This window comes from Dendropsophus ebraccatus, chromosome 12, assembly GCF_027789765.1.
Source record: "Dendropsophus ebraccatus isolate aDenEbr1 chromosome 12, aDenEbr1.pat, whole genome shotgun sequence".
NCBI classification, from domain to species: Eukaryota; Metazoa; Chordata; class Amphibia; order Anura; family Hylidae; genus Dendropsophus; species Dendropsophus ebraccatus.
In genome coordinates this window covers 91,132,922-91,148,045 of record NC_091465.1, presented here as the reverse complement: position 1 = coordinate 91,148,045, position 15,124 = coordinate 91,132,922, and the positions used below count along the sequence as shown (strand labels likewise).

General features: G+C 52.3%; 1 protein-coding gene across 4 annotated transcripts in view; it reads left to right on the top strand.

Moving 5' to 3' along the window:
* KIRREL2 (kirre like nephrin family adhesion molecule 2) overlaps positions 1-14,310 on the top strand; it is a 29,306-nt gene extending 14,996 nt beyond the window's left edge. For 2 of the 4 annotated variants that reach the window (XM_069947094.1, XM_069947095.1), the window contains exons 2-15: positions 4,403-4,552; positions 5,177-5,326; positions 5,677-5,834; positions 5,927-6,077; positions 7,952-8,057; positions 9,046-9,191; positions 9,333-9,460; positions 9,572-9,698; positions 11,035-11,135; positions 11,430-11,628; positions 11,714-11,818; positions 12,070-12,167; positions 12,282-12,347; positions 12,432-14,310. In XM_069947094.1, the coding sequence (XP_069803195.1) occupies positions 4,403-4,552; positions 5,177-5,326; positions 5,677-5,834; positions 5,927-6,077; positions 7,952-8,057; positions 9,046-9,191; positions 9,333-9,460; positions 9,572-9,698; positions 11,035-11,135; positions 11,430-11,628; positions 11,714-11,818; positions 12,070-12,167; positions 12,282-12,347; positions 12,432-12,854 (2,108 nt within the window). In that variant the 3' untranslated portion in view covers positions 12,855-14,310. Of the gene's footprint in view, positions 1-4,329; positions 4,553-5,176; positions 5,327-5,676; positions 5,835-5,926; positions 6,078-7,951; positions 8,058-9,045; positions 9,192-9,332; positions 9,461-9,571; positions 9,699-11,034; positions 11,136-11,429; positions 11,629-11,713; positions 11,819-12,069; positions 12,168-12,281; positions 12,348-12,431 lie in introns of those variants that run through there. The other 2 variants (XM_069947093.1, XM_069947092.1) reach the window with 2 other exon arrangements.
* The last annotated feature ends 814 nt before the right edge of the window (positions 14,311-15,124 follow it).

Sequence of the window (15,124 nt, the reverse complement as noted above, 5' to 3'; positions counted from 1 at the left end):
ATTTTTTACAAACTGAAGCCGCCAACTCCAGCACAATTTCTTATTGTTTATGAACCTTAACCAATGAACTGTGTGACCAGCAGACATGGGGTTAATCCCCCCCCCCACTCTGTTGTGTAGCCCCCCAGGAGGGTCCCGTGCCCCCCTCCCTCCCCCGCTCTCATGCTGTCAGTTTACACAAAGGCAGAGAAAGCATGAAAAGGTGGAAAGTGGATTAACTCCAGAAAAACAGCTTTTAAAAATCTGTTAAAGCCACTCAGGGGACAGGAAGGGGCGAAGAGACAGCCGGGGCACAAAGAGACCGCCGCCAGCACACAAAGAGAGACATGGCCAGCCGGGGGCGCACAAAAGAGGGGGCTCCTACAGAGACATGGCCAGCCAGGGGCCACACAAAAAGAGGGGGATCCAACAGAGACATGGCCAGCCGGGGGCCACACAAAAAGAGGGGGATCCAACAGAGACATGGTCAGACGGGGGCCACACAAAAAGAGGGGGATCCAACAGAGACATGGTCAGACGGGGGCCACACAAAAAGAGGGGGCTCCTAAAGAGACATGGCCAGCCGGGGGCCACACAAAAGTGGGGGCTCCTACAGAGACATGGCCAGCCGGGGGCCACACAAAAGTGGGGGCTCCTACAGAGACATGGCCAGCCGGGGCCACACAAAAGAGGGGGCTCCTACAGAGAGATGGCCAGCCAGGGGCCACACAAAAAGAGGGGGCTCCTACAGAGACATGGCCAGCCGGGGGCTACACAAAGAGAGGGGGCTCATACAGAGACATGGCCAGCCGGGGGCCACACAAAAAGAGGGGGATCCAACAGAGACATGGTCAGCCGGGGGCCACACAAAAAGAGGGGGATCCAACAGAGACATGGTCAGACGGGGGCCACACAAAAAGAGGGGGCTCCTAAAGAGACATGGCCAGCCGGGGGCCACACAAAAGTGGGGGCTCCTACAGAGACATGGCCAGCCGGGGGCCACACAAAAGTGGGGGCTCCTACAGAGACATGGCCAGCCGGGGGCCACACAAAAGAGGGGGCTCCTACAGAGACATGGCCAGCCAGGGGCCACACAAAAGAGGGGGCTCCTACAGAGACATGGCCAGCCGGGGGCCACACAAAAGAGGGGGCTCCTAAAGAGACATGGCCAGCCGGGGGCCACACAAAGAGAGGGGGCTCATACAGAGACATGGCCAGCCGGGGGCCACACAAAGAGAGGGGGCTCATACAGAGACATGGCCAGCCGGGGGCCACACAAAAAAAGGGGGCTCATACAGAGACATGGCCAGCCGGGGGCCACACAAAGAGAGGGGGATCCAACAGAGACATGGCCAGCCGGGGGCCACACAAAAAGAGGGGGCTCCTACAGAGACATGCCAGCCGGGGGCCACACAAAGAGAGGGGGATCCAACAGAGACATGGCCAGCCGGGGGCCACACAAAAAGAGGGGGATCCAACAGAGACATGGCCAGCCAGGGGCCACACAAAAAGAGGGGGCTCCTACAGAGACATGGCCAGCCAGGGGCCACTTAAAAAGAGGGGGCTCCTACAGAGACATGGCCAGCCGGGGGCCACACAAAAAGAGGGGGCTCCTACAGAGACATGCCAGCCGGGGGCCACTCAAAAAGAGGGGGCTCCTACAGAGACATGGCCAGCCGGGGGCCACACAAAAGAGGGGGCTCCTACAGAGACATGGCCAGCCGGGGGCCACACAAAAGAGGGGGCTCCTACAGAGACATGGCCAGCCAGGGGCCACACAAAAGAGGGGGCTCCTACAGAGACATGGCCAGCCGGGGGCCACACAAAAGAGGGGGCTCCTACAGAGACATGGCCAGCCGGGGGCCACACAAAAGAGGGGGCTCCTACAGAGACATGGCCAGCCGGGGGCCACACAAAAAGAGGGGGCTCCTACAGAGACATGGCCAGCCAGGGGCCACACAAAAGAGGGGGCTCCTACAGAGACATGGCCAGCCGGGGGCCACACAAAAGAGGGGGCTCCTACAGAGACATGGCCAGCCGGGGGCCACTGACACAGGACAACAAGTTTACCTCACAAAACTCCATCTTTTAGTTTAATAATTTTTTTGTTCACAACATTTTATTGCTTATTATGTTACTTATTCTGTATTCCGTATTCCTCAGTATTAGTATTCTGTATTCCGTATTCCTCAGTATTCTGTATTCCGTATTCCTCAGTATTCTGTATTCCGTATTCCTCAGTATTAGTATTCTGTATTCCGTATTCCTCAGTATTCTATATTCCGTATTCCTCAGTATTAGTATTCTGTATTCCGTATTCCTCAGTATTAGTATTCTGTATTCCGTATTCCTCAGTATTAGTATTCTATATTCCGTATTCCTCAGTATTAGTATTCTGTATTCCGTATTCCTCAGTATTCTATATTCCGTATTCCTCAGTATTAGTATTCTGTATTCCGTATTCCTCAGTATTAGTATTCTGTATTCCGTATTCCTCAGTATTAGTATTCTATATTCCGTATTCCTCAGTATTAGTATTCTGTATTCCGTATTCCTCAGTATTAGTATTCTGTATTCCGTATTCCTCAGTATTCTGTATTCCGTATTCCTCAGTATTAGTATTCTGTATTCCGTATTCCTCAGTATTAGTATTCTGTATTCCGTATTCCTTAGTATTAGTATTCTGTATTCCGTATTCCTTAGTATTAGTATTCTGTATTCCGTATTCCTCAGTATTCTGTATTCCGTATTCCTCAGTATTCTGTATTCCGTATTCTTAGTATTCTCTTCTCTTTATCTCTTCTCCATGCCGCAGTATTCCTCATCCTGTGATGCTGCATAACTACAACTTCTGGGACATGATGGGAGTTGTAGTTTGCAGCATGTGTCGGCGCTGGTGGACAGCACCTCATTGTCGGTGAGGTCACATGACTCTTTCTGGGTGGAGGCTCTAGTAGTAGTCTGTGGTTCAGTGGCGTCCATGGATTGATGCTCGGGGGGTAAAGCTGCAGCCCACAAGATGGCTCCGAGTGGCCTCCTTATGTGGTCGCCTCCATGATGGTGGAAGTAGTCCATCCTCTCATGTGGGATAAAGACTGGATGTCCCTCCGCGCTCGCCTCTGCCGGGGCCCAGCCGGGACTGTCATGGCGACAGAAAGGAGTGTGTGTCCCCAGCACATCCAGCAATATGGCGGCCATCGGGAATGGGCCAGTACTGCGGCTGCCACATTACTTCTCTTCTAGGTGACTGGTCAGTAGCAGTGTAGCCTGCCCCTAGCCCCGCCCCCAACGGTCACCTGACTGGGCTTACGGTAGCCACGTTCTCCATCATCACCCGTCTAACCCGCGGCTGTGGTCTCCGATGTCTCCTCCGCACACACCGCGTGCGCTGAGAATCGCCTCCAGGACCCGCGCCATAACTTAGTGTAACATTTCACTCTGACGCCATCAGGAAGCGATGACAAACGCTGCAAACGGAGGACGCCGCAAGATGAATCGTCGCAAACCAAACGCCTCTTGTGGGAAATAAGACCGAGAATTTCCAGGGTCAGATGTGAAGATAGAAGGGAGGCGGAGGTGGATGATGATGATGTCACCGCGTCACATGATCAACCAAACGCCACTGTGGTATACCTGGTCCTGTGGCGTATAGCCCTGCCATGTGGTTGTATAGTCATGGAAGGCGCCCCTAGTGGCCAGTGTTATAGAGGGATGCAGTACAGGGGCAACAGGTCAGGGCATGATGGGAGTTGTAGTCTTGCAGCTGTTTGCTCAGGACATGATGGGAGTTGTACTTGTGCTGCTGTTTGCTCAGGACATGATGGGAGTTGTAGTCTTGCAGCAGTCTGTCAGGACATGATGGGAGTTGTACTTGTGCTGCTGTTTGCTCAGGACATGATGGGAGTTGTAGTCTTGCAGCAGTCTGTCAGGACATGATGGAAGTTGTACTTGTGCTGCTGTTTGCTCAGGACATGATGGGAGTTGTAGTCTTGCAGCAGTCTGTCAGGACATGATGGGAGTTGTAGTCTTGCAGCAGTCTGTCAGGACATGATGGGAGTTGTAGTCTTGCAGCAGTCTGTCAGGACATGATGGGAGTTGTAGTCTTGCAGCAGTCTGTCAGGACATGATGGGAGTTGTAGTCTTGCAGCGTTTGTACAGCGTTTTCAGCAGTTTTGCTATTTTCTTATTCCCCTTTGTCCCTCTGACAACTCTGCTCGGCTGCAGCCTATAAGCTAAAGATTAATGTTGGCTCCTGCCGAGTGACAATCCCAACAGCTGGTGCGGCGCACACCACGACACCCAGCCGCCCGTCAGCACTTAAATCCATCTACTCCCCATATGGCGGCAGAGCGGTGGATGAATGACCAGCAGCGACCTCCGCCGCCCCCAGCAAGTAACTCAATCCGCTCTTCTCTCCCTGCAGCTTTCGGGGCTCATTTTGCACAGCAGCCTTCAGATGTGGTGGTCACAGCCGGCAAGTCGGTGACTCTGCCCTGCGTGGTGATTGGCTACAGAGGCGTGGTCCAGTGGACGATGGACGGTTTGGCGCTGGGAGCCGAGCGAGACCTTCCAGGTAGGAGATGCCGCCTCGCAGTCTTTCAGATTTATCATGTTGGTGGGGAATTGTAATTTACTTCTATTTAAACATCTCCAGTCTTCCAGTACTAATCAGCTGCTGTATGTCCTGCAGAAAGGGGTGTATTTTCTCCAGTCTTCCAGTACTAATCAGCTGCTGTATGTCCTGCAGAAAGTGGTGTATTCTCTCCAATCTTCCAGCACTTATCAGCTGCTGTGTGTCCTACAGGAAGTGGTGTATTCTCTCCAGTCTTCCAGTACTTATCAGCTGCTGTATGTCCTGCAGGAAGTGGTGTATTCTCTCCAGTCTGACACAGTGCTCTCTGCTGCCACCTCTGTCCATGTCAGGAACTGTCCAGATCAGCAGAAAATCCCCATAGAAAACCTCTCCTGCTCTGGACAGTTCCTGACATGGACAGAGGTGGCAGCAGAGAGCACTGTGTCAGACTGGAGAGAATGCACCACTTCCTGTAGGACATACAGCAGCTGATAAGTACCAGAAGACTGGATATTTATATTTAGAAGTAAATTACAAATATCTGGCACTTGCTGGCACCAGTTAATTTGAAATTTTTTTTTTGTGAACATCCCCATTAAAGCCTTTCCCCGTGTTCCCATGCAGGGTGGTCCCGGTATTCCATCGTTGGAGACCACACATTGGGGGAGCACAATCTGCACATAGAAGGAGTGGAGCTGGGTGATGACGCCATCTACGAGTGCCAGGCCACGCAGGCGGCGCTGAGGTCGCAGCGGGCACATCTCACTGTGCTGGGTGAGTGGGCAGGATCCGCAGGCTCGGAGATTTTTTCTTTCCGTGTTTGGCCACTAGGGGAGCCCTCTCAGTGGGTTTTATGGAGCAGGATATTATTACTTTAGTAAATTAGGATTTTCTTTCTTTCTATAAAAAAAAATCCATCAGAAGCGGCGGCCGCTGTTATTTACTGTCCGTGCGTGGTGCAGAGCAGCTTCTCAGAGCCGGGCGTGTATTACGCAGCGCCCACCGCACAACAAACACCATGTAAAATGCAGTGTTATTCACTGCGGCGGTGAGAAGAAGGGGCGGCACATTCCATCAGCCAATCAGCCGTCAGCGCTGGACTCATCTCTCTCTTTCACTTTCAGTTCCTCCAGGAGAACCATTGATCCGCGGCGCCCCCGTATTTAACGTCCTGCTGGACACCCCCTATAACCTGACCTGCCTGGCCCCGGCAGCAAAGCCGGCAGCCGATATCATCTGGTACCGCGACGGCAAACAGCTGGACGGGGCAATATACAGCAAGGTAAGGCCGGAAGCTGCAGGTGCCCCCCCCCCCCCCCCCCCCCCCCGTGTCATTGCGCCCACCCTGACCACGTCTCTATCCGCCATGTGCAGCAGGTGTTGTCAGACGGTAAGAGCGAGGACGCCGTCAGCAGTCTCCTCATCACCCCCAGTTTTGCTGATGCCGGCGCCAGCTACACGTGTTGGGTCAGGAACACGGCACTGCCCGAGGGACGGGAGAGATCCGTGACGATCAGCGTGCAGTGTAAGTCAGATCCCCTGTGGCAACAGATCCCTACATGGCGACAGATCCCTACATGGCGACAGATCCCTACATGGCGACAGATCCCTACATGGCCACAGATCCCTACATGGCCACAGATCCCCACATGGCCACAGATCCCCACATGGCCACAGATCCCTACATGGTGACAGATCCCTACATGGCGACAGATCCCTACATGGCGACAGATCCCTACATGGTGACAGATCCCTACATGGCGACAGATCCCTACATGGCGACAGATCCCTACATGGCCACAGATCCCTACATGGCCACAGATCCCCACATGGCCACAGATCCCCACATGGCCACAGATCCCTACATGGTGACAGATCCCTACATGGCGAAAGATCCCTACATGGCGACAGATCCCTACATGGCCACAGATCCCTACATGGCCACAGATCCCTACATGGCGACAGATCCCTACATGGCCACAGATCCCTACATGGCCACAGATCCCTACATGGCCACAGATCCCTACATGGCGACAGATCCCTACATTGCGACAGATCCCTACATGGCGACAGATCCCTACATGGCCACAGATCCCTACATGGCCACAGATCCCTACATGGCCACAGATCCCTACATGGCCACAGATCCCCACATGGCCACAGATCCCCACATGGCGACAGATCCCTACATGGCGACAGATCCCTACATGGCCACAGATCCCTACATGGCCACAGATCCCTACATGACCACAGATCCCCACATGGCCACAGATCCCCACATGGCCACAGATCCCCACATTGCGACAGATCCCTACATGGCGACAGATCCCTACATTGCGACAGATCCCTACATGGCGACAGATCCCTACATGGCCACAGATCCCTACATGGCCACAGATCCCCACATGGCCACAGATCCCCACATGGCGACAGATCCCTACATTGCGACAGATCCCTACATTGTGACAGATCCCTACATTGTGACAGATCCCTACATAGGGACAGATCCCTACATGGCGACAGATCCCTACATAGGGACAGATCCCTACATGGTGACAGATCCCTACATGGCCACAGATCCCTACATGGCCACAGATCCCCACATGGCCACAGATCCCCACATGGCCACAGATCCCCACATGGCGACAGATCCCTACATGGCGACAGATCCCTACATTGCGACAGATCCCTACATTGCGACAGATCCCTACATTGCGACAGATCCCTACATTGTGACAGATCCCTACATGGCGACAGATCCCTACATGGCGAAAGATCCCTACATGGCGACAGATCCCTACATTGTGACAGATCCCTACATTGTGACAGATCCCTACATGGTGACAGATCCCTACATGGCCACAGATCCCCACATGGCCACAGATCCCTACATGGCCACAGATCCCCACATGGCCACAGATCCCCACATGGCCACAGATCCCCACATGGCGACAGATCCCTACATTGCGACAGATCCCTACATTGCGACAGATCCCTACATTGCGACAGATCCCTACATGGCGACAGATCCCTACATGGCCACAGATCCCTACATGGCGACAGATCCCCACATGGCGACAGATCCCTACATGGCGACAGATCCCTACATGGTGACAGATCCCTACATGGCCACAGATCCCCACATGGCCACAGATCCCCACATGGCCACAGATCCCCACATGGCCACAGATCCCTACATTGTGACAGATCCCTACATTGTGACAGATCCCTACATGGTGACAGATCCCTACATTGTGACAGATCCCTACATTGTGACAGATCCCTACATGGTGACAGATCCCTACATGGTGACAGATCCCTACATTGTGACAGATCCCTACCTGGTGACACTACACAGTATAAACCCCAGAGCCAGCAAGTCTCTTCTTTACTCTACAGATCCCCCCAAAGTGACTCTGTCTGTGGACCCCCCAACAGTCTCTGAAGGGGGCTCCGTCACCTTCCTCTGCAGCGCTGTGTCTAACCCGGAGGTGACCACTTATAGGTGAGTCTGTTGCTCCCTGTTATCAGCCACCTCTGGCAGTATTCTTTAAAGGGATTGTTCACACACACAAAATCTCTATCTCTCTCAAATCAACTGGTGCCAGAAAGTGTCAGAGATTTGTAATTCACTTCTATGTAAAAATCTTGTGTCTTCCAGTACTTATCAGCTGCTGCATGTCCTGCAGGAAGTGGTGTATTATCTCCAGTACTTATCAGCTGCTGTATGTCCTGCAGGAAGGGGTGTATTATCTCCAGTACTTATCAGCTGCTGTCAGGAACTGTCCAGAGCAGGGGTATGTGCACACTGAGGAAAAGGCGAGGAATTCAGCTTGAAATTCCTCCCGTAAAATATGTACAGAGCAAAGTCCCATTGTGTTCAATGGGTTTTCTGCTCTGTTGTTCACACTGCAGAATTTCCGAGCAGAATTTTCTGCTGTAGATCTGCTAGAGGAATCCTATAGTAGTCAATGGGGGGCTTAAATTCTGCTTGAATTCCGCCTGAAAACTTTCAGCTACAATTCCTCGAGAATTGCTCAGTGTGCACATACCCCACGAGAGGTTTTCTATGGGGATTTGCTGCTGCTCTGGACAGTTCCTGACATGGACAGAGGTGGCAGCAGAGAGCGCTGTGTCAGACTGGAGAGAATACACCACTTTCTGCAGGACATACAGCATCTGATAAGTACTAGAGATAATACACCCCTTCCTGCATGACATACAGCAGCTGATAAGTACTGGAGATAATACACCACTTCCCGCAGGACATACAGCAGCTGATAAGTACTGGAAGACTGGGGATTTTTACATAGAAGTAAATTACAAATCTCTGGCACTTTCTGGCACCAGTTGATTTGAAATAAAAATAATTTTGATAAACAAGCCCTCTAATAGGCTGAATGATGGGACCCCCACTGCCTCGTAGATTCGTATATGGTTATGGGACTCCTCCGCCTCCTCTGACCATTAGTGTCGGCTATTTATCGTGACAGGTGGGCAAAGGGCGGCGTTCCGCTGGCTGTTTCTGGAGACCGCTACCATGTGACCGTGGACCACACCTTCTTTACAGCTCCGGTCTCATGTGAGGTATCCAACAGTGTGGGGAGCAGCAACGTCAGCACCGCCGTCAACGTCTTATGTAAGTAGAAGCTGTCAGCGCTCCCTGAGACAGACTGGTTGCTATGGACCTGTAACCTGACAGTCCCTAGCAACCAGAGTGATGGCCAGAGCTAGGCTGGCGTTGTGCTGCAGTCTCCTCACCCAGTGTCTCTCTATACAGTTGGTCCACGTCTTCTCACCGAGCCTCGCCCCATGACGGTAGATGTTGGCGGAGACGCCTCCTTCTTCTGTGGCTGGACTGGAAATCCCACCCCAACCCAGTTCTGGAACAAGAAAGGCTCCACAGAGGTAACTTCATGGGATTCACTCGTGTGTCGCACACTGTGGGTCCATCTAGTCTATTAAGGGGGACACCATCAGTCTACAAATCTCAAAATGTTCCTCCACCTTCTCTCACAGGTCTTAAGTAATGGGAATACACTGTCCCTGAGCAAGGTGACCCGGGAAGATGCAGGAACCTATGTGTGCAAAGCCATTGTGCCCCGCATCGGAACCATGGAGAAGGAAGTGACGCTGACTGTGAGAGGTGAGGGATGATGGGTCATGAGAGGTGAGGGGGGATGGGTCATGAGAGGTGAGGGGGGATCGGTCATGAGAGGTGAGGGGGGATGGGTCATGAGAGGTGAGGGGGGATGGGTCATCAGAGGTGAGGGGGGGGGTCATGAGAGGTGAGGGGGGATCAGTCATGAGAGGTGAGGGGGGATGGGTCATCAGAGGTGAGGGGGGATGGGTCATCAGAGGTGAAGGGGGATGGGTCATGAGAGGTGAGGGGGGGATGGGTCATGGGAGGTGAGGGGGGGTGGGTCATGAGAGGTGAGGGGGGATGGGTCATGAGAGGTGAGGGGGGATGGGTCATGAGAGGTGATGGGCGATGGGTCATGAGAGGTGAGGGGGGATGGGTCATGAGAGGTGAGGGGGGGGATGGGTCATGGGAGGTGAGGGAGACAGCAGACCTGGGGATGGGTCATGAGAGGTGAGGGGGGATGGGTCATGAGAGGTGAGGGGGGATGGGTCATGAGAGGTGAGGGGGGATGGGTCATGAGAGGTGAGGGGGACAGCAGACCTGGGGATGGGTCATGAGAGGTGAGGGGGACAGCAGACCTGGGGATGGGTCATGAGAGGTGAGGGAGACAGCAGACCTGGGGATGGATCATGAGAGGTGAGGGGGACAGCAGACCTGGGGATGGGTCATGAGAGGTGAGGGGGGCAGCAGACCTGGGGATGGGTCATGAGAGGTGAGGCGGACAGCAGACCTGGGGATGGATCATGAGAGGTGAGGGAGACAGCAGACCTGGGGATGGGTCATGAGAGGTGAGGAGGGCAGCAGACCTGGGGATGGGTCATGAGAGGTGAGGGAGACAGCAGACCTGGGGATGGGTCATGGGAGGTGAGGGGGGCAGCAGACCTGGGGATGGGTCATGAGAGGTGAGGGGTAGAGCAGACCTGGGGATGGGTCATGGGAGGTGAGGGGGGCAGCAGACCTGGGGATGGGTCATGGGAGGTGAGGGGGGCGGCAGACCTGGGGATGGGTCATGGGAGGTGAGGGGGACAGCAGACCTGGGGATGGGTCATGGGAGGTGAGGGGGGCGGCAGACCTGGGGATGGGTCATGAGAGGTGAGGGGGGCAGCAGACCTGGGGATGGGTCATGGGAGGTGAGGGGGACAGCAGACCTGGGGATGGATCATGGGAGGTGAGGGGGGCAGCAGACCTGGGGATGGGTCATGAGAGGTGAGGGGGACAAGAGTTTTGGGGAATGAGGAAGGTAAATGAGGGGGTTGGAGGTTCTTGTCTTGAGTGAGATCTGTAAAATCATCTACAGACCATAGGAAACACCAGGCTGACCACTCGTTCTTCTCCTCAGGTCCTCCTATCATCATCAGTGAAATAAATTACGAGAGTATTCTGGGAGGAAAGACTCGACTGGAGTGCGTGGTGGAGACAACCCCAATCCCTGACAGAATTGTAAGTAACTTTATTTATTGTGTGATTTAAAGGGGAACTCCACCAGAGGATAACATGGATGGGGACTCATGAGGAGGGGCCTCCACCAGTGCTTCCAGTCCAGGCATCAGTATCCGTAATATGGAGTCCATGATGAAGAGCGTTTTCAGATGTGCCATAGATTTTTGAATACTGACATTCCCCTCCCCCACTAGTGCTTAGTATTGGTATCTGTCTGACATGTCGGCATCTAGCGTGGCACGGCCTATAATCTATCTATCGGGCTCATACTCATCCCGTCAATGTCCCCTGTAGATCTGGTCCTGGGACAAGCACCTCCTCGATGAGGGCACCTTGGGACGTTTTTCAGTGGAGACACGTGTGACCAACACTGGAGCTGTCTCGTTTCTAATCATCGATGGAACGGAGCCATCAGATTACACGGTTCCGTACAACTGCACAGCTATGAATCAATATGGGGAGGACTCGGTCATCATCTCCCTGAGACAACAAGGTGAGTGGTCTGTTACCTCTACGTCACTAAGTTAATGGGGGCTCCTCCTCCGGGGTGGGACTGATTGCTCTATCATTTCTTGTAGCCACTCTGCCGCTCATGCTTCTGATGATCGCACTGGGTCTGGGGACACTCTGCCTCTTTGTACTGGTGACCATCTGCGTTCTGTGCTGCCGTCGACCCCGGAAAGGTAAGACCGCCAGGAGAGTCTCCACATCCACTGCTCACCCTGACTAGAGTGTATGGATGTAGATGTCAGTGTTTCCATCCTCTCCATCCAATGGATCCTCTACATCTATCCAAGATTCTGACCACACCCCGAGGGTCTTCACAACCTTTTAGTCCCTTGTCTTTCATCCATGGTCTTCTCGGCATGGTGATCATACATCTTGGCTGCTCCTTCGGAAGTTCCTTTCACTAAAACTCCCTTCTCTGCTGTAGCTGTGAAGGACACCCAGATTCTTGCGGTAGAAGTTTCTGGAAGTGATCAAAGCGATCGACACCCAAGTGATTCAGAAGAAGACTTGAAGGAGCCCTTGGTGAGTATCTTCATCCCCAGCACGGGGGTAATTCCCAGATGGCCTGAGATGTTATGGGACCTGTGGGCTGACAGGGTCCTTCATGAGTTGACATTTTCATGGTCTCCTCTGCAGCACACAGATACAGAATCTCGAGGAACGTCACAGACCGAACACAGCGATATCCCCGATGACTCTCAGGTAAGTTGTCCACCATCTTCCTCAATCATGTCATCCGCAGATTCCATAATATTTCCCTTATCCGCCCTTGTGTCTTCCCTTCAGGACCCGACCAATGGTTACTACAAAGTCCGAGCTCATGAAGACTCTCGCCCGACTACAGTGGCCTATCCCGAGTTTTCTTCACCTCCTCGTCCTCTGTACGCAGCAACGTCTGCTCTCACTCCATTGTGCCCTACCCCATCCTTACCAGGAGCCCCGAAGCTTTATGACTATGCCCATCGATATGCCACCACTCCTCGCCACGGGAGTGAACATATCCACATACCACAGGGTCCGGCCAGTTTGCCCCCCGGCCCCGGTAATCAGCCACAACCTTACGCCAGAGCCTTTTGTAGTTATGTGCGACCAGATCGTTTTGAAACTCTAGAATCGGGTCCGACTCTGTCTCGTCTTTCCTACGCTTCACTCTCCACACATGGGGACTATGGCCGGCCAGCACAGCAGCGGATGCAGACTCATGTGTGACCCACAGGTGGATCTCTTACCAAACTAGCCAGCACACTTATCCAACCTCAAGTGGAACACAGACTTGGGAGAGAAAAATCCCATATCCACCATCTTGTGCAAAATGGCCGCCTTATGTCTTCCTATTGAACATTTTGAACCTGCACTAAACCTCCATGACTATGACCATGACACCACGGCCGGGGGGATGTAGAACTTTTGGAGGACCCACTGGTGATGGCATGCAGTTGACTCTGGGGTCCGTTCTAGGTTAAGGCGACGTCCCCTGGAGCCAGTGCCTACAGCTCCTGTAGAGGGGAGGAGCAGTCCCCTGAGTCCAAGGCACAGCAGCACAGGAGCGGAGAACTTGCTCAAGGATAATCCTGCCATCTCATGACACAATTGTGGAGGAGGATGGAGAGCACCAAGTATTGGGACCTCCAGGAGGCTGTGATGGGACAGGACAAATCCCCCATGCAGCCACCTCTGAAGCCCCTCCCCTCTATGGACGCCATTAGTTCTAGCACAGCTTTTCTATACAGTAGCAGCGCCTGGGACAGTAACAAGCGCTGCGCGCTCTGTAGATGATATAATATATAGTATTAAGGAGCTTCTAATCGAGCAGCATCAGGAAATCCAGCATGGATCAGCACGTATGAGGTCGCTAGAGATTAGAGACCCCCGAGGGTCTAACCCAACTGAATGCCTTTATACTGTTAAAGAGAAACAGTGCCACCCAATGGCCATAGTGTGTACTGCAGGGCTTTTCTTTGTCCTTTTTTCTACTGATGATGATGATGTGTACAGTGGTATATCTTAGGGTGTATATATTGGCTTCCTCTGTATATAGACCTTCTATTAGACGCTGCTTTCTTCAGCACTGTGTGACTGAGAAGGTGAGCACCTTTCTACCATGTCTTGGGGTATTTTTCCCCATAGTGACCACTGTGGCGGCTTCTTATTTATTAACCACATCCTTGCCATGGGGCACCGCAGCTTCCTATGGAATGGGAGATCTTGGATTCCAAAGACTAACCTGAGCCTAGAAGACTGGGTATAGGGCAGGGGATAGAAGTATTACTGATTCTGTGTAGTCTATATGAGACAGCCATATGTCAGGGGAAGCAATCGTGTGGCAGAGCGCCAGGAGGAGCGGATACCAGGAGCGCCAGGAGGAGCGGATACAAGGAGCGCCAGGAGGAGCGGATACCAGGAGCGCCAGGAGGAGCGGATACAAGGAGCGCCAGGAGGAGCGGATACAGGGGCGCCAGGAGGAGCGGATACAAGGAGCGCCAGGAGGAGCGGATACAGGGGCGGCCGGGGCTCCAGCCTCCACATTGCCCCATATTAACCCTTTAGCTTTGTTTCCTGCCTTAAGTTTTCTTTCTACAGAGATTCCCAGCTCTGAGGTGAAGATGATGAACTCTGCCGCCCGCTTACTTTTCCTAAACGTCTCTTACACAATGCGACAACAATTCTGCTTTTCTATCTGTAAAATTATAAAAGATATTTATATTTAATTATTAAAAGATGAGAATTGTCAAAATCTCCATATTCTTATTCCTGCAACTATATAGCAGAGCATACCCAGGTTATACCAGCATAAGCCAGATCACTAGCAGAGCATACCCAGGTTATACCAGCATAAGCCAGATTACTATATAACAGAGCATACCCAGGTTATACCAGCATAAGCCAAATCACTAGCAGAGCATACCCAGGTTATACCAGCATAAGCCAGATCACTAGCAGAGCATACCCAGGTTATACCAGCATAAGCCAGATCACTATATAACAGAGCATACCCAGGTTATACCAGCATAAGCCAAATCACTAGCAGAGCATACCCAGGTTATACCAGCATAAGCCAGATCACTATATAACAGAGCATACCCAGGTTATACCAGCATAACCAAATCACTAGCAGAGCATACCCAGGTTATACCAGCATAAGCCAGATCACTATATAACAGAGCATACCCAGGTTATACCAGCATAAGCCAGATCACTAGCAGAGCATACCCAGGTTATACCAGCATAAGCCAGATCACTATATAGCAGAGAATACCCAGGTTATACCAGCTGTACATATATATTTATATACAGGAGGCCCCCAGATTATACCAGCTGTACATATATAATTATATACAGTATATACCCAGGTTATACCAGCTGTACATATATAATTATATACAGTATATACCCAGGTTATACCAGCTGTACATATATAATTATATACAGTATATACCCAGGTTATACCAGCTGTACATATATAATTATACACACTATAT